This window comes from Culex quinquefasciatus, chromosome 2 (assembly GCF_015732765.1).
Source record: "Culex quinquefasciatus strain JHB chromosome 2, VPISU_Cqui_1.0_pri_paternal, whole genome shotgun sequence".
Classification (NCBI taxonomy): domain Eukaryota; kingdom Metazoa; phylum Arthropoda; class Insecta; order Diptera; family Culicidae; genus Culex; species Culex quinquefasciatus.
The window spans coordinates 86073649-86092246 of NC_051862.1; the positions used below are offsets into that span (position 1 = coordinate 86073649).

Sequence of the window (18598 nt, forward strand, 5' to 3'; positions counted from 1 at the left end):
ATTCTGCTTGAATTTCGGGAATTCCCGGGAAATTTACAAAAAAATAATACGGGAAATCCCTGGAATTCGCGGGTTTTTTTTTCAAGAGACGGGAAATTGGACGCTCTAGTTGTACATAAACATTTACACAGGGCTTTTGGACTCTATTTTCCAAATGATTATTAGGAAAAGGTAATTTCGGATATCACTAAAGAAAAGAAAACACAGTTTTATTCAACTTTTAAATGTATTGACTTCTGTGTTAGACTGTGTTAAAATGCATTGTTAAACATTGGGTATCGTTTCCTCTTGATAAACAGACAGTTTTTGTTTCAGTTTTTGAATCGCATCATTGTTGCCTACTTTTTCATGTTTGTTCAAAGGTTCAAGTTTGCAAATTAGTGCATTATAAATAGTACGTAAACGAAAGTTCGAACCTTTTGGCTCTATTGTTCCCTACGTGTCGTCCTCGAATTCTTGTTCTGATCTCGTGTGGGGATCTTTTAACAATCAATTATGCATTAGAAAATTAAGTTTACTGCTTCTTCTTGTTAGTACTTTTCTTTTATTTTTCCTCATTGGCTCCTAAACTCTTGTTCAGATGTTTACAGATTCAGTCTTGTTAATGTTTTTTTTTTGGGGCCTATGTTCTGCAGTGTTTCAGCGGATCAGCTCAATTAGGTTCGGTAACTTAAAAAATGATGAAAATGATAATCTGTGTGCGGTTCAAGTGTGATAAATAAGGGGCAAAACAAACGAAAATTTTTATTGTTCACAGACACATACATATTGATAACAAAGTAGTCTCTCTCTAGTCCAGCATGATCCGCCGGACGCCACACTCCATGCAAAACTTGGCCGTGCTGATCATAAAGCGCGACCCGCACTCGTGGCAAAACTTGGACATTTGGCTGGCCGCCATGGCTGCGGCGGCGGCCGTTGCAGTGGGTCCCGCCGCGAGCTTCGTGCTGCTGCCGTGCGAGTGCAGCTCAATCTTTTGCGCCTTGAGGGTGGCCGTCGTAATCGGCGGCAGAGACGACTCGGAACCGCTCGAATTGTCGAACGCGTCCTGCTGCAGGAGCAACTGCTGCTGTTGACTAGTGGCACCTCCTCGGTGGTGGTGGTGGTGATGATGCGTCCGGCGGACCGTGTGCGTATGGTGCGAGTCCTGTTGGTTTGGTGACTGCCGGGACAGACTGCTGGATGGAGAGGTTAAGAAGGCGGTGAAGAGTTAGCGGGCGCGGCGTGGAATGAGGATTATGATATCAGTATTTCAGTTAAACTACTTTGGTTGCATTTTTTTTTTAACTATAATGTTTGTTTTTATGGCTTAGTAATATTTTTGTTTTGCATTTCTACACACTGGAATTTCTCAGAATCTTTTTTTTTCTAAACTTAACCGTTCTCATATTTCAGTTACGAATTTGAAAATGTTAGAGAGATTAGAAAATTCTGGAATGTTTATTTTGAAACCATTTGTGTCTGAGATAGAGGCATTCAAAATAATGTAGAGTAGTTCTCTCCGTTTTCGCAAAACGACTCTTCTTTTTATGTTTTTTTTTTTTATTTGGATGAAAGTTCGTCCTTGTATTTCCTATGTCAAAAATAGACATTTGGCATTATTATTTTTTCCATAAAAGTTTTGAGGCTGGTCATACAAAACGGGTATGTAAATGTATGAAATTATTTATATATCTTAAGAAAGAATTTTCTTATCTTTTTTTTTTAAATTTTGTGTCTTCGGCAAACTTGTAGGTTAAGATCAGAGACTTATCGGTAAAAAATGACTTATTTTGTTTTGCTTTTTATCACTAGTTTAAATCCCAAAATAAGGGGCGGTCGTTGAATATTCATTAGGATTCAATTTCGTTCGTTTTGAAGAATGATAAAATCTTGTTTTATTCCGGTGGTATTTGATTAAACGATGAGCAACTCTCTACCAAAACCGGAAATGGATTTTATTTGTATTTTTTTTATTTGGCTCAAATTTTGTAAGTGCAAAGAAGCTATTTTGTGTCATTGAGTCTCCATACAATTTTGGCTGCTGTCCATACAAAAATGGTTACATTCATGTGATTTTTCGACAAATATCCGCCCGTGTGGATCAATCGGACCGCGCTCTAGACTCACAATCCAGAGGTCGCTGATTCGAATCCCGCGGCGGGCGCTCTAAAATTCTTTGTGAAAATATGGGTATTCTGCGCCGTCGCTCCGTGCCATACTTTCATACACTTAGGAGCTCAGGGCGGCGAAGTCCTTGTAGATAAAAGGAAGACACTAGTGTTTGGTACTAGCAATGGTGGCCGACAGATATAAAGTCAACTTCGTTACAAAAAAAAAAAAAAAAAAAATAGTCGAAATCGGCCGATTTTGTAGAGAATTGCTCCAATTTTTTCTCGTAGCATAGTTACTCGGAAGTATTATTGTAACGCGATTTTTAAAGTTCTCTAGCTCCGCAGCTTACAACTATCTCGTCGCATAACATTGAAACGTTTACCTTATGAATTGAAAGTTTAAATAGCCTGTTTGCTACCGCATCAAATGAAATTATGCACGGAAAAATTGAATCAAGCTAGGAAAAATCGAATCAAGCACTGATTTTTTTTTAATTAAAAAAATAAACCAAAAAAAAAAAATAAACGTAATTAAAAATAATTAAATAATTTAAAAAAAGAAAAAAAAATGATTTAAAAAATTCTAAATTCATTTTTTTATTTAAAAATAAAAAATAAAATAATATTTAGAAAAATTGAAAATTTTAAGAATAAAAAAAATGAAAATAAGATTAGACCAACAGATAAACGGGAATTGTCAGAACAGCAGCATGTAGGGGAACAGCATCTAATTCCAGCGTGCCTCTAATGTTGGCAGGTCAGAACTTTGACATTCAATTAAAGCTAATTAAAAGCGTTTTCAACTGAAATCGAGTGATAAATAGCTCAATAAGAAGTGAGCAAGCAAGTTTCTATCAAAAGTTTTGCAAAATTAGTTGTTTGAATAGTGAAAATCAGCAAATTGGATGGAGTTAGGAGCGAATGCTTAACCTGCCAAACATACGAGAATTTCCCCTAGTTGCTTGTCTTAAGAATTATTATTCTTCATAGAGAATTTGCAGCAAAGCTAAAAGACACTTGTCGCCACCTATGAACAAATAGCGTAAACCTATGATTTTTTGAAAAAACAAGTTTTTTCCTTCATAATCAACATTTTTATAAAACTTATGCCGGATTCGGATGAGAAAAATTATTTCCAACAATTTGGTGTACAACTTTCCAATATTTGTTTGATTTTTCTATGCGAAAACTGTAAATTAAGAAAAAGATAGTAATTTGGACAAATTGGGAAGAAAGTCTATCAAAAATCAATAAAAATGATTGAATATACGTTAACGCATCTGTTATCAACTATATAACTGTTTATTTCATTGATATATACAAGGAAACTCATTTTTTCGTGTTCCAAAACATGTTTTTTAAAGAAAAAGTAAACAAATTTTTGCGCGCCAAAAATTGATGTACATTATTCTAAAGCAAAAAAAATTTCTCGTCTTTTGCAACAAGTTTCATTAAAATTGATGCAGGGAATCATGAGAAATAAGCGATTTTGTTCTTTAATCCAGCAGAAAGGAATACGATTTTTGGCAAGTAACCTCATTTTGGCGCCACCTACATTTGAAACAAAGTCGCGCTGCAAAACCTCAATACCTTTCTACAAAAAAATAATAATCGATTTTTGTGTCTTCAGTTCCAGTTGAGATTTCCAAAAAAAGCATCCTCGTGGTTTATGGATGGTCCCAAACGACTACAATCTTCGAGCCGGACAGTTGTTTTTTAAATCTTTTTTTAAAAACCGAATCGAATTTGTATTCGAAAAGTTTTTGGTAAAATGTACCTAAAGTTGTAAAACGTCGGTCCATTTACGTAAAAAGGGCATTTTTTTTTGGAAAAGGTCTTCTAATAGTTTATTTTCCTCATTTAACAACTCTCCCCGAACAGCAAACAAATTTAAAATCTTGAAATTATTTGTATTAAAAAGATCATAAAATTACAAAAAGTTTCATGTTTTAACATTGAAAATTGAAACAATTTGTTCCGAGATATCGTCAGTTGAAAATTACAGACTAAATTTCTCTCTTAGGCTCTTTTTTTAATTTACAAAAATGGCATTTTAGGCGCCATGGGGCTTCCCGAGAGGGCGCTTTATCTTTCTCAAGAAGGCGCAGCACAAATCGGCAACTTGGCAAATTTGCAAAATGCAAAGTTTCTCTTGGGCTCTGCTGAGGGCGCCAAACTGTTTAAGTCATTCCAGGTGTGGGAGTTGTCTCTCTGCTATAAAGACAACGAACCTAGCCTGCTCCGGTGGAATCGCTGGCGGCGGTTGGACTTGCAATCCAAAGGTCTTAAGTTTGATCCCTGGGGTGGAAGATTCCTTGGAGTAGAACGAAGTTTTTGGGTGCTCTCTAAATTTTTTAAGCCTTTGGTACGAGCAAAAACTTGCAATAGAGACTACAAAATACCTGGGGTCGTTAAAGTGAATGGTTTGATTTTGAAAAAATCTTTTTTTTAATTTTTTTTAAATTAATTAATTTGTATTTTTTAAGAGTGTAACTATTTTTTATGAATTGCCTTAATCTACAACTTTGCCGAAGACACCAAATCGATCAGAACATTCAAAGATACAGATTTTTATTTATTTACGTACCCATTTTGTATAACGAGACTGCAAAATTATATGAACAAACTAATGAAGCAGAATTCTTTTTATTGACAATGCATGGGCAAAGATTCATCAAAATAAAAAATAAAATTTAAAAATCACGAAATAATTTGCGAAAAACTTGAGACTCTGTACTGTTTGTGAGGTACTTAAGGTGGTATTCTAATGTAAGAAACTTTTTTGCAAACTTGACAAATACTGTTTTGACATTTTTCGTGCTTGTCAAAGAGTTTGTCGGAACAAGTTTTGAAACCTTTCCTATTGAAGTTAAGGGAATGTTTGTCGCAGTGGAACATTGTGCTTTGACAAGCTTGCAAATCAAGTTTCTTTCAATCGAATACCACCTTAAGAACCCAACATTTGTTTTGTTGAGATTCTGAGAGCTTCATTGCTATAATGAACTAGTAAAAGCCAAGCACCCACCTGCCGTACGCCGAATCGGCGCTAAACTTGGATCCCTCGGAGGGCCGATGACCGCGCTGCCCACCGTCCCTGGATCCCCCTCCCGACAGCGGATAGCCCTCCACGCTCGAAACTTCGTCCGAGTCCGCCGGGTACATCGACGAGGACGACTCGCACATCCGGTCCAGCTCCTGGACGCTCTTCATGAGATCCCGCTCGGTCGGCGACAGATCGTCCAGGAATGCGGTCGAGGCGGCTGAGTTGGCCAGTTGGGGCGGCGGCGGCGGCGACGGAGTAGCTGAAATCATGTGATTTGTGGCGGATGTGGTTTTCGAAAGTGTTGTGTGCTGTTGGTGCTGCTGCTGATATGGCTGATGGGTTGTTGCTGTTAGGGGAGAGTTGTTAAACGAGTTGTTGTTACCGCTACCAAGCCGCGATGTTGATGAGGGGCTGGACTTGACGGAGTTGTTGTTGTTGTTGTTGTTGGTGTCGTTGGACGGTGGTCCGTAGGGGAAGATGGAGTTCGGATTGTTTGGGGTTGGGGATCCTGGAAGGGTCTTGGCGACGACGGGTTGAATGCTGGGCAGGTTCCGGATCGTGCTGGGTGGTTGTTCCGGCGGCGGCGCCGGTTGGTGTCGACGTGGCGGCACTTGCGGGGACTTCTGGCGGGTCTCCTCTTCTTCAGATCTACCGTTGATATTGAGAGGTTTGTAGTAAGATTGGCTGCTGGTGAGGGGTTTTGATGCTGCAAAGTGGCTAGGGCTACTGGTGTTGTTGTTGTTGTTGCTAGTACTACTACCATTCACGGCACTCTTCACACTGTTATCGGTAAAACTGTTGTTGGTCACACGCTGGTTGAAACTACTAGTACTACTGTTGTTGTTGTTGGAAGTCGCGTTACGAGAGTAGAAGGCATTCTGAAAGGATCGTCGTTCGTCTTCAAACGAGGAGATGAACTCCTCAAAGTCAAAGTCGTCAAATGATGGCAGCGGAGGTCGTTCCGGCTTCTGGACGGCAATTGGAGTGGACGCCGGCTGCTTGGTGGGCGTCGATCGCTCAACGCCCGAGTCCGGCGACTGTGATTTGGCATCTTGGTTCGGTTTGTGTTCGCTGCGTTGGCTCGGCGGACTTGGCTCGCGACTACTATCTCCGATGCTGCTGCTTTCGGAACTTCGCGAAGCTGAAGTCCCGTTTTGTCGCGTCAACGTCGGTTTGGAGTCGTCACTCTTTGTACTGAGGTCGCTGAGGCGGTTGTCGGTCGCTTTGCCACCGCCACCTTCAGTATCGGGACTTGTACCATTTAGCCGTTTCGGAGGTTCGGGTGAAACTTTGGGAATGGTCGTCGCCGGCACAGTCGGCTTCGTCTCGATCAGCTCCGGTTTGGTCAGCTTGGTGACCATGATCGGTAGGTTGTCGCACCTGTTGATAAGCTTGGGATCGATGTAGTTGGTGGACTCTTTGCGGGTCATCAGCTTTTCCTCCGGTGGAGCCTTTGGTTTGGTGCTGCTCTTGCCGAGGATCGCGTCCAGCGAGATGACCGTAGGTTTGCTTGTGCTGTTACTGTTGTTGTTGTTGTAGGTTATGTTAATTGGATCAAGCTTGATCGGAACAAGCTTTTGTGGGACCTTCTTGATCGGTTGAATCTCCTGAACAGGCTTTTCGGGCTTTTCCTTTTCGCTCGGCGACGATCGCTCGTTGCTTTTACAGTTCACGCTCGGACTGTATGTCTCCTTTCGCTCGTGTCCGGTCAGCGAAGCGGACCGCTTGCTCAAGCTGTTACTCTTGTCTTTCATCTCCTTTTCGCTCATGAGCAGGTTAAGCTCGTGTTCGTACTTTAAAAATACCGCCAGCGAGTCTGTCTTCGAAAGCGGAACATCCGTTGCGGGCATGTTCGGATCTTTAATATCCAGCTTGAGATTTCGTCGAACCGAGCTGGAGTCGCGCATTTTCGGCTTCTCCGCCATTTGTGCCGCGTTGAACACGGACTTGATCGGAATCTCGTCGTACTCGGACGACTTCAAAAAATTCGGCGATACCGGCCCGTCGTCCGTGATGCCCTTCTGGATGTTGGATTTGGCCTTCTCGATAAACATTGGCCGCGACACCTTGCGGGGCATTCGCAGCGACGAAGCGCGTCGGAAGTTGGAGAGGTTCATGTTGGGGGAGGTCGTCTTGGTCGTCGCCGGAACCACAACCGACTTGCTCATAGCCTGTGTCGGACTGGGCGTCGCCGGACTCGTCACGCGGCTGTTGGAAGTCTGTTGTTGTTTGGTCGAAGTGTTAAAGCTAGAGGTCGGTGAGAACAGCTCCTCAAGCTGCCGCTTCGCCGACAAAAACGGGTCGTACCGGTCCGGCGTGTAGCCACTGGAAGTAGATTCAAAAAACACAGGGAAACAAAAGAAAAGAAGAAGAGAGAAAGAGAAGAAGAAAAAACACACATGTAATAAAGAAAACCGTTCAACATTACGTGCAACATTCATGGTACTGGATGATTTCGTTCCGATCGCGACTCAAATCGAAGCTCTCTACCCGCTCCGTACAAAACAGCTTAGGAAGCATTGCGTGATTTTTCCCACCACCACTGGACGGATCTTGCGAATCTTGGTGCATTTGGTGCAGCGTGACCTTCTTCGGAATACGCGACCCCTTGCGGCGACTAGCGGAACCACCTTCACCTCCTGGACCACCACCACCGGACCGATCAACGATCGGTCGCAACTCGTTCGAGTCGTAAAACGGAGGCACAAAGTCGTCATCCTCCTCCAACCCACCCTGCGCCACCCCATGACGACCCCGTCGCTTCCCAGACTGCCCAGACTTTCCCTTGGTCCGCTTCATAGTGTTCGTAAACGGAATCTCCAACTCTTCATCCTCGAACCCCTCGTACTCTTCGTGACCCAAGTCGCGATCCTTCTGTCGATTTTGCTTCTCGTAGTAGTAAAAGTACTGCTCAAAAGTTTCAAAGCTAGACTTGCTGGCGAGCGTTTCCTGGCTCGGGTTATTCTGGATGCCGGAAGCCGCCGTACAGCTCAACGAGCTTCGTTCGGCCAACGGAGGAGGCGGCGCGTTCTTCGTTTGCTTGTGCGGATCGAAGAAGGAAGCGTCGCTGCAAATGGAAACGGAAGAATCGGAATTATGCGTTGCATGGCTTGCACGGTGCATACAAAGAGGTTCAGAAAGAACAATATGTACAACATTTACTGAACAATTAATAAAATTTCTACAGACAACATTGAAAGAACAAACTCTGTCTAGCTTCAACGTTTCCACACCCATATCATGTGCGTCGAAGTGCCTTCCGAGCGGAGCTGCTATGGAAAGGACTTAAATACTGAGTGTACATATTTGTTAAAATCCTTTTCCGGCGCAAAAGTACGCACGGGACAAAGGTACGCGCCAACCATTTTGATTCTTATTTTTTCCTAAAAAGGTTAAATTTCGAATAGTTTCAGGCTCAACTTTACGTGTTTACAAAAGTGAAGTGAAAAAATGAAATACAGTCATCCCACATATTTGGAACGGTTTCCAGATCGGCCAATGTTCAAAAAATCATAGCAAATCGATAATTGAACTTAATGACCTTCATTTACCTTCATTTGAAAGCTTTTCTTGCGATCTTTCGAATGCTGTATCGAACATCTGCAAATTTTAACTTTTATATAAAGTTTTTGAAGAATTACTTTGACCCTTGAAATCCACAAATTCGGAACACTTTTTTCTTACGAATGTAAACAAACTTTGGATCTCTCCAGAAGTACATATTTATTATCAAATAATGACTTCACTGAAACCAATGAAACTCAAGCTTAGTGATGTTTTATACATGGTTTGATAACTTTTTTTGTGAAAATATCAGTTAAATTCAGGTGTTCCACAATTGTGGGTGGCACAATAACATCCCACAATTATGAAACAGGCCATTTGGAGGCAGTGTTTTGCTGCTCTGGACAAAATAGTCTTGGAATGAAGTTTTTTGCAAGTTTTTTGTTCAAAAAGTACTACTTTTACTAGTGAAATAGCAAGATAATGTCCAAATAAAGGTTCTAAAAATAGTACGATCGACAGAAAAGCTACTTTTGGCATGCTATTGACACATTATCATAAAAGTGTTCAGAATTTGTGGGTGTTCCGAATATGTGGGATGACTGTATAATATATGACACATTCTCCGGCAATGTACACCTTAGGATGAAATTTTGAAAAGCGTGTATGAGCTATTTGGATATTTTTCCTCGATTCTAGACAACTTGAAGCTTCAAAAATCATGGTTTTCATTAACACTCCTCCGTCCAAGGCGGAAAAAAATTGGAACGCTAACTTCAACTCGCTGGTTCTCAGCCAAAACTCAACCAATCTGGATGATTCCTTTTTCCAGAGATTTGTACGGATCTCCAGATGAGCCTAGAACTTTGCAGATCTCGATTTGATCAATCCTCTAATTACTACGACTAAATTAGTCGGAGCAACTTTTTTTCCGCGTGTATTTCCGAAAAGCGACGCAAGCGGGAACATTTTTGCTACGCTGCAAAAATACAATAACTTTGCTAAAATGTTAGCAAAACCCATAAAATTAAAATTCAAAATTTCCGTTATGATCTCAGGATTATGATGAGCTTCTCAAATTTCCATTATTTTCTCAAAAAAATTCACAAAACTACGTAAAACTACAAAAAATATAAAATGCCTCATTTTATGACTAGAACTTTATGGTAAAATCATTGATTTCATTGATTTTTTTTATGAAAATGTTTCAAGTTCAAACGAACCTATAAAAAAGCTGTGTACAATGTTGAAACTTTTCATATGCTATGTTGTGTCGATCAGATCGTGCTGTTTTGCCACAGCCTGCAATTACGACAGTTGGCCGTCCGAAGCCGTTTTGTCACTCTTGCATGCGTGTGTACTGTTTACATTTTTGATTTTTAACCCGGGACTCCAGCAACCAATTTCAACCAAATTTTGCGACAAGGCACAGAACGGTCTTCCACACAAAACGTGTTTGTTATTGTTTACATTGCGTGCTCGAGATTTTGTTTATTGGTGGTCAAACGTTAAAACGCTTTTGTCTTGAAACGTCAAAAAGTTACCTGCAGCGAGATACACAATCAAGTCGAATTTGGACTGGGTTGGAATCTCGGTGATGCAAAGCGCTTTTATTTTATGTTAAAAACATGTTGATTGGCACACCAATATCGGTACAAGTCAGTCCAATAGGGGAAAGTGGGGCAAGTGTAACAAGCTAAGGAAATGCTCGTTATAACCCATTAAAAACGTTAAAAAATCTGTCGGATTTTTTTATAATCATCTTATTCCAGGTCTTGACTAAGACTTTGATAAAACAAGTTTTTTTTTTAAATCCTGTTTTAATGTAAAAAATTGAATTTAAAATTATTGATTTTCCGTACGTTCTACTCAACTAGTGGGGCAAGACGAACAACCTGTTGGGACAAGAGGAACAATGCATGAAACAACATGTTAATTTGCTAACAATTGAACTGTTATCACTTAGATACATAAGATTAGAATGTATTTGAAACGTTTCTTTAATTTTTAGATTAAAAAAAAAATTTTACTAAAAATTTGATCGTTTTCACGAAAAAAAATTACTTATATGCAGGGTTGTTAAAATATCAAAATATCAGCTTTCAGCAACTACAATTATCCCGCCTGAATGTTCATGCCTCAAATACAACTTATTTTCTCTCCTTATTGAAACTCTCAGTGCCGAACATAGCCGAACACGTTTTCGTGTTTACACACTCGCGATTGACATTTTCATTTTCTCTCTCATTCCCGCTTGCACGATTATCCAAACCTCACAGCGTTTAACCATAAAAGCCGGCACAAAACCAATTTCTGCTAGCGCAGTTTTATGGGACGTCATGCGTGGTCGGCTTCTAATAGCCATCTCGCGTTCTCTCATTGCAGTTTTCGGAGAGATTGAGAGACTCAACGGTGAGAGCGCATAGTCGGAAAAAAGGCAGGAGTGATAGAGAGAGAATGATATCGCTGGGAATTACGAGACACAAGAAGAGATCTCACAAGCTATAGTGACAGCCGCTATACTCTCGGATATTTTTCGTGCAGAGATAATCAATTGACAGCTTTTCTATTACTCATTTGCAACACTGCTTATATGATAAATAGTAAATTTTCATTGTATCATTATACTTTGTATGGACATTTTTTTTGACAATTGTTTATCAGTTCTTAAGGACTTTGCCGCAATTCGTAATTTTTTCCATACTAAAAATCCATTTAATACACTTGCCCCAACTGAACATGATTTTTTTAAAAGCTCTCAACAAAAATAACCAAAAGTTAAATCATACTTTATAATAGGTGCAAGTGGTAGGACACTACTGATCTAGGAAAAAAAAAACATTTAGATAAAATGAGCCTTAAAACGAACCCTAAGCCTTATTTTTTACTTTTTAAATATTATAAGAAAACAAAGGTTTTGAAAAAAAAAAACTTCATTCAATCTTATGCCCAGTGGCGTTCACATCGTTTTGGCGGTTATATGGTAGTAGAATTAGCTAATTGCATTGCTAGCAACAATTCCTCATACTGGAAATAATCAAAATTGACGGTTCTCGTTTAGAAATCAAATACAGCAGACAAATAAATTTTAAATACAAAACCCCGAAACATATTATTCCAATCATTTGTTTCACCATCCCAAGATTGTGCAGACTATATTTATGGTGCAAATTTGAAACTCTAGAAAAATGTGCAATAAACAAAACTGTACAACTAAAAGACATTTTGTCAACCAAATAGTAAAAACAAATAAAAACTCACGGTTATTCAACAACCATTGCATCCTACTGAACTCTATATCTTAACAATAAATAAACCAAACAGACCCAACTGTGCAAAATGCGAGCAGAACCGAGAAAACAAACCAAAAACACAAAACAAAACCAAATGTGCCTACACAACACAACGGCATCGGAAAGCTGCTGAAAATACCTCTTGTTGCACTTTACAATCTTGGTGGCGCCACGCTTCAGCGGAACTCGCTGCTCTCCGGCGCGACCCGTCGCAACGAGCTCGAGCCGCTCGACGCGCTCCACCGAAACGGCCTGCTCCTTCTCGCGGCGTACGTCCTGCGTCGACCGGATGAGCAGATTGTTGCCGAAGATCTTTCCGGTTGGGTTGTTGTTGTTGTTGCTGTCGTTCCTGAAATTCTCATTCTCTAGCAGATTTGCCCTAATTTCACGCTTCTTCCCGGGGAGGGTTCCTCCCCTCCGGTCACCGGCGTACCCAACGGCGCCGGGGTCATTCGAGGGGATCTTCTTCAGAGATCCGGAGTGGTCGGATTTGCTTCGCGTGGTAAATTGTGGGTGGGATGGTTAGTTTGATTTTTTTCAGGGATGAAAATTTTGAAATGAGTGGTTAGTTGGGACATACAATGGGGGGTTTTGAAAGGGGGAAATTCTACGAACTTCCAGTCTTGCTTTCAAGATTTACTCACTTATCACTGGAGAGAGACGAGCTCATCGAGTTGAGATGACTCCGGTGTCGCGGGAAGGGCAGATCCAAATCGGCTAGACTGCTCGTGGAGCCACCGCAGCTTAGACTGCCGGAGTACTTCTCACGGTTTAAGGCACGTTTTGATCTGTAATGGAGCGGGGAACGAATGTAATTAGCCACGTTGCTAAGCTGCACTGGAACTGCAATTAAAAACTTTTAGAAATGTTAAAAAAAAGAGAAAAGAATTTTTTTTAAAGAATTTAAAGAATTTAAAGAATTTAAAGAATTTAAAGAATTTAAAGAATTTAAAGAATTTAAAGAATTTAAAGAATTTAAAGAATTTAAAGAATTTAAAGAATTTAAATAATTTAAAGAATTTAAAGAATTTAAAGAATTTAAAGAAATTGAAAAATTTGAAAAATTTAAAGAATTCAAAGAATCCAAAAAAAAAATTAAATTTTTAAGAATTTAAAAAAATTAAAGAACAAAAAAGATTCGTATTTTTGTTTTGTTATTTTTGCAATAAACTTCCTTTCTGTGTAGAATATTCGCGATAAGCCACGCGCATGACAAATTGCTCGAAAATTCTTATTGATTTCAACACCTAAATCACCAGGCAAACCATGTCGACTGGAACTTTGGCCAACTTTTATTTTTCTGATTGGTAACTCATGTTGGGCTCACACTGATACCTACTTGAGTTGCGGTGCTTTGTACTGGATCCTCGCTTGCAACCTCTCTTTGGCGACGCTGGACTGGTGGTGCTGGATGTTCTTGTTGAGCAGAGCCTTCTCGCGGCACCACTCGACGTGACGATCGTACGCCTTGAAGCCGAAGCACCGCTCGCAGTACGGGCAGGGTTCGTTCTGCTGGGACAGGCTGCGCTTCAGGATCGGTCGCGGTGTCGTTGCACCCGTTGCTGTGGTTTGGTGGGTGTTGGATCCTCCGCCACCCCCGCCGGAGGAAGACATTGTGGCGAGCGTTTGTGAAGTGGACATTGAGTTGTTGTTGCTGCCTGCCCCGCTGTAGTCTTTCCGCTCAGGGGTCGGCGTTTTGCTTGTGCTGAGCTTCCGAACGGGGTTTGTCTGGAATGGAGATTGAGAAGTTTTTTTTAAAATGGTTTTTCTTAAAAATAAAACGTCTAAAACGTTTTTGATTGGTAAGTACGTACTGAGAGCACTTGATCTCCAGTATTGATTTTTTTAAAGATATTGTGCAACAAAAACCAATAATGTACCAATTTAATATTTAGATATTTTCACTTTTGTTTAGAGGTGGGCAAAAAAAGAGCGAGCCGCTCAAAGAGTCGGTTCACTAAAAAGAGCGAACGAACCGTGGCTCAGAAAAAAAGAACCGCGATTCTTTTTAAACTTCGGTCTTTTGAAAGAACCGTTTAACACTTAAACTACCATCCTCAATATTATCCCGCGAACTACCAAGCTAGCGAAAAAAGGCGAAGTCCAACTTCAAACAGCTGTATGGATTTTCAAAATTCAAGAAGCAAAATATGCGGACAGATCTCTAGATTATTTTGCTTTTTGAAAAGTCAAAAACAGAGGCACTAACCCTAAGTTATTCCTAAAACCAACCAGGTAACTTTTTTTCAGCCCTGTATTTTCTAGTTGTTTTGCATGTTGGATCGAATGTTGAATGACAATCTGTTTAAAATTTTATCATAATGCAAGTTACAGTACAATTATAATATCCAATACCATATTGGACCGATCTGGCCACATTGGGATCGGTTCCAGGTTCTCCGGTGGAACCCGGAATATCCCCAATTCCAGAGTATTTCCAAGAATTTTATTGGAGTGGCAATATGGGTATCAAAATTCAGCATTTTCAAAATCTGGGCTGAAAAAAAGTTACCTGGTTGGTTTTGGGAATAACTTAGGGTAAGTGCCTCTGTTTTTGACTTTTCAAGCAAAATAATATAGAGATCTGTCCGCATCTTTTGTTTCTTGAATTTTGAAAATCCGTCCACAGGGAGCCGAGATACAGCTGTTGGACTTCGCCTTTTTTCGCTTGCATGGTAGTTTAGGTGTTAAAGATGGCATGATTTATGTTATAATTATAATTTATTGAATTTCCAAAAAATAAAAAAATAAATGGTTTTAAATTTGTTTTTCAGAATTGGAAATGCAATTTCAAATATTTCAATGCAAATAAAAATTTATCTCAAAAGTAAATGATTGTCTAAACAAAATGAAAAAAAAAAAAAATCATTGTACAACTGATTGTACACTAAAGTATTCCCAGAATACGAATTTGAGCATTTCAAATTGCATAATTTGTAAAATATTACCAAAAATCTACTGAACAGTTTAGAGATTTTTGAAAAAAACCCCCTTTTGTCCGATTAAACTTAAGCGTTTATAGACTTTATAGATTAAATCAGAATGTAGAAAAGAGTTCACAGAATATTTTTTTCGAATAAAACATCAGCATTAGTTCAATTTTTGCAGAATTTTTCCAGCATCTTAGATTTAAGTTTGGATGCCATTCAATTACTCGAATGTGTAGGTTCGAGTAGAAATCTTGACAAAGAGACCACCAAAATTTATGATTTCCAAGGGCATCATCTCGTTTTCAGTTTTAATTTGGTTTATCAAATAATTTATAAAAGTCACACGATTCTTAAAAAAAAACCCTTTTTATTCAAACTTTGAAAAAGAGCGAAAGAGCCGGTTCTTTTTAATGAGCGAATGAAAATGAGCGGCTCCTAAAAAAGAGCGGTTTTGCCCACCTCTATTTTGTTAATAATTAAGTGAAAAAATTACAATTTTGTTAGATTTTATGTTTTATGTGATTTTTTAACTTATAGTATTGTTTTTATAAAAACCAATTGAAAATGTCAACCGAAAACGGTTTATGTACTATGCCACTGTCGATTGGTGGCTGATTGGAACCTGCTCCGGTGCCCCGTAGGATTTCCCAAGTAACCGCGGGACACTTAACAGTAACATTAAATCAACGCTATTGACCAAAAACCCACAAAGGACCACTTTGGTACCCCAACATAATCCAGAATATCTCCGTTAAAATTGGACCATATTTCCCCCGTTCTGACAGTTCAAAATATAGACAAATCTGAATCTTGTGCAACCGGAAGCATCCAATTTAGTCAATTATATCTAAAGTTATAAGATTTTTTCACAAAAAAAGGCTTGAAATGACAACCCGAGTGTTTTAGTGTTAATCCATCTATGTTGTTGTTGCCTTCCTCACTCCTTACCAAAAATGGTTCAGACAAAAGGTCAGAAAATAATTGACATATGCCATAAACAATAGGTTTTGTACGGAACCAACTAAAACCAAAAGATCCGACTTCAAAAAAATAATATGAATATCACTTAAGATGACGGCTTCTATCATTGCCATGATTTTTCGTTAGCCGATATAAATTAAGCTTCGTTTGCAATATTTTCACCAAATATCTTCTAAAAGATGTTTAAAATACAGTACTTGTTCGGTAACCAGGCTGAGATTGTATCCCAGTCAGGGCTTGCGAAATTTCGACTTTGTTTGTGATAGCTGACAAAGCACTCCAATCGTCTTCACCACGACAATCTGATTTTTACGTTCTGCTTTCGTTCGTTTCAAACACAAAGGAATGAGTGCTACGCAAAGTCACTCACACAATCATTGACTTCTCTCCAGGAGAAAAATCGCCTACACCCTAACCAAAATCATGACTTTTTGAGTTCCAAATCCCTTTTTTCATACGATTTTTTCAGTTCAACCCATATAACCATTTTTATGGTTGTAGTACCTGAACTCAAAAAATCGTATGAAAAGTGGGATTTGGAACTCAAAAAATCATGATTTTTGGTAAGGGTGTAGAGAGCGGTCGTTTGACATTCTACCGAGATTCCGATCATCCCTCCAATGATAGCAATCATATGATTTCTGTCACCACTCAGCATACACTAGGAAGAGAGAGACAAAAACGAGAGAAATAGAAAGAGCACGTTGTCTCGTTCGGGCGGCTGCTTGAGTGGTGCTCATTTTCCGTTGGTTTCGTCTTCGTGTTTACGATCAATCGACCGTCGCCAAGCAATGACGGTCATGATAGGCGTAGTGTGTCAGCGATCAAATATCGTTTTGGGAATTGACCGCTGACAGAAAGTTCAATCGAATAACGAGCAGTCCCGTTCAGTGATAGATCCCTTTTCAAGCATTGATCCCAGTCAATGCTGCTCGCTAACTGGGCCAGGCATGCCAGATATTGAAGATTTTCGGGCACATCACAAAAACGCAAATGAGTTTAACTTGATGGCAAAATAATATTTTACAAATCTGTTTTTGGCAAAAGAAGCAAAACATTGTTATCTTTTTCGTGAGCAATTCATTCAATTGAAAATCATCGAAAAACATGGCAAAACAATATGTGGCATCCCTGAAATGGGCTGAACGAAAAATTACGAGGGGATCACCGATGCATAATATTTTCCAGATAAATATAAAAATAAAAGTTACTCAATAATTTGTTTACAATGTTTACTTTTCATATTTCTTTAATTGTGATTTGAAATTAAATAAAAGATTGAAAAAAGATTGTTTCGTTTATTGAAGATGATTTTTGCATCCATGAACCCCTCGGTCATTTCAATTTGTTTTGGTTTTTTGACGTTTGTCTGTTTTTTAACTGGGCTACGGTCCCGTTATCGAACGCCCAGTTAAACAACGCCCAGTTACCGAACATCTACTGTAGTACACTACACGTATTGACAAGGTCGATTTCAAAGAAAATTGATCATCACTCTAAAATGCTCAGTATTTATTTCATTTTTACAGATTTTTGCATCGGTTGTACCCATTAATCAATTGAAGGCCCTGATGGAACTTTTGATCTAATTCAAATGTCTCTCAAAAGTTATATAATTTTGTGAAGCAATCATTGACCACCACAGGTTGAAAACACCGACCAACAAAATTATTGCGCAGGCTCAACTCGAGGGGAAGCATGAACTTTGGGGTTCCCAGAATTACGTGCACTTTGAATTTGAGTTAGTTCGGATCTCCTACACATCGCATGCAATTTTTGGGTTGTATGCAACAGCGACGAACCGCCCTTATTCTCCTTACAAACTTTGCAGAAGATCCATTCGGCCCAGACAACCTTTTTGTAAAAAAAATCATCACATTTGGTAGCACTAAACAGACCCCAAAAGAGCGCTGGAAGAAAAAAGCACTAAGCTGAAAATAGAAAAATGGGCGTGGCCCAATGCATTCTCGTATGATTAAAATACATTTGGGAAATATTTTTTTTAAATGCTTGTAAACGGAATAGAATAACTTTTAGTAAAAGTGAAAATAAACAGAAATGTTCACCAAAAGTTGCTCTACTTGTTGGTGTGCTTGGTTTTAGTAATTTTTAAGAAAAAAACTCCAGATTATCCAGCACCATTCAAACACGACCGCTTATAAGGCTTAAAATATGTATATTTCCCCTATGTTATCATTTATATTAATGAGCTGATTCAGCAATTCCAAGTTTGTTGACATCGCTAAGAAAAAAGTGCTGCGAATTAAAGCGGATTTCAGGGGCTGATGTTCTTTTTTTAAAAAAATTATATAGAACGTAAAAATTTGTAGCTGGTCGACAACCTAGTCAAAAGTCAAAAAATTATGGATTTTCTGTGATTTTTTAAAACTCGACCTTATTGGTTAAAAAAATCTTGCGACAAGTTCAGCGAGGTTATCGATTCAATATGATATAATGCTATTTACTAATTTGGTATTGAACATGAAATTCGACCCCTGTTCTCTCGTACTAATCCCTTTGTCACACCTAGCATACACAGAAAGAAATAATGTAAATTTGGAAGCTGTAATTTTGGAAGGTTGAATATTACCTCTTTTATGATGTCATTTTACCTCAATTTAGACTGAAAAAGTGAAATTACACCAGAAAAGTGGAAAAATTACACATTTCCAGAGGTAAAATTACACCTTTTTTCTGACATAAAAGATGTACCCCTTCCCAGATGTAATATTACCATGACTTTTTTTTTCTGTG

General features: G+C 39.1%; 1 protein-coding gene across 18 annotated transcripts in view; it reads right to left on the reverse strand.

The window, feature by feature from the left end:
- Positions 1–207: 207 nt before the first annotated feature.
- LOC6037726 (probable WRKY transcription factor protein 1) overlaps positions 208–18598 on the reverse strand; it is a 115053-nt gene continuing 96662 nt past the window's right edge. For 15 of the 18 annotated variants that reach the window (XM_038257929.1, XM_038257928.1, XM_038257927.1 and 12 more), the window contains 6 exons: positions 13273–13661; positions 12578–12721; positions 12073–12426; positions 7583–8203; positions 5119–7461; positions 208–1178 (listed from right to left, as the gene is read on the reverse strand). In XM_038257929.1, coding sequence (XP_038113857.1) covers positions 791–1178; positions 5119–7461; positions 7583–8203; positions 12073–12426; positions 12578–12721; positions 13273–13661 — 4239 coding nt within the window. In that variant the 3' untranslated portion in view covers positions 208–790. The remainder of the gene's footprint in view (positions 1179–5118; positions 7462–7582; positions 8204–12072; positions 12427–12577; positions 12722–13272; positions 13662–18598) is intronic. The other 3 variants (XM_038257926.1, XM_038257931.1, XM_038257932.1) reach the window with 3 other exon arrangements.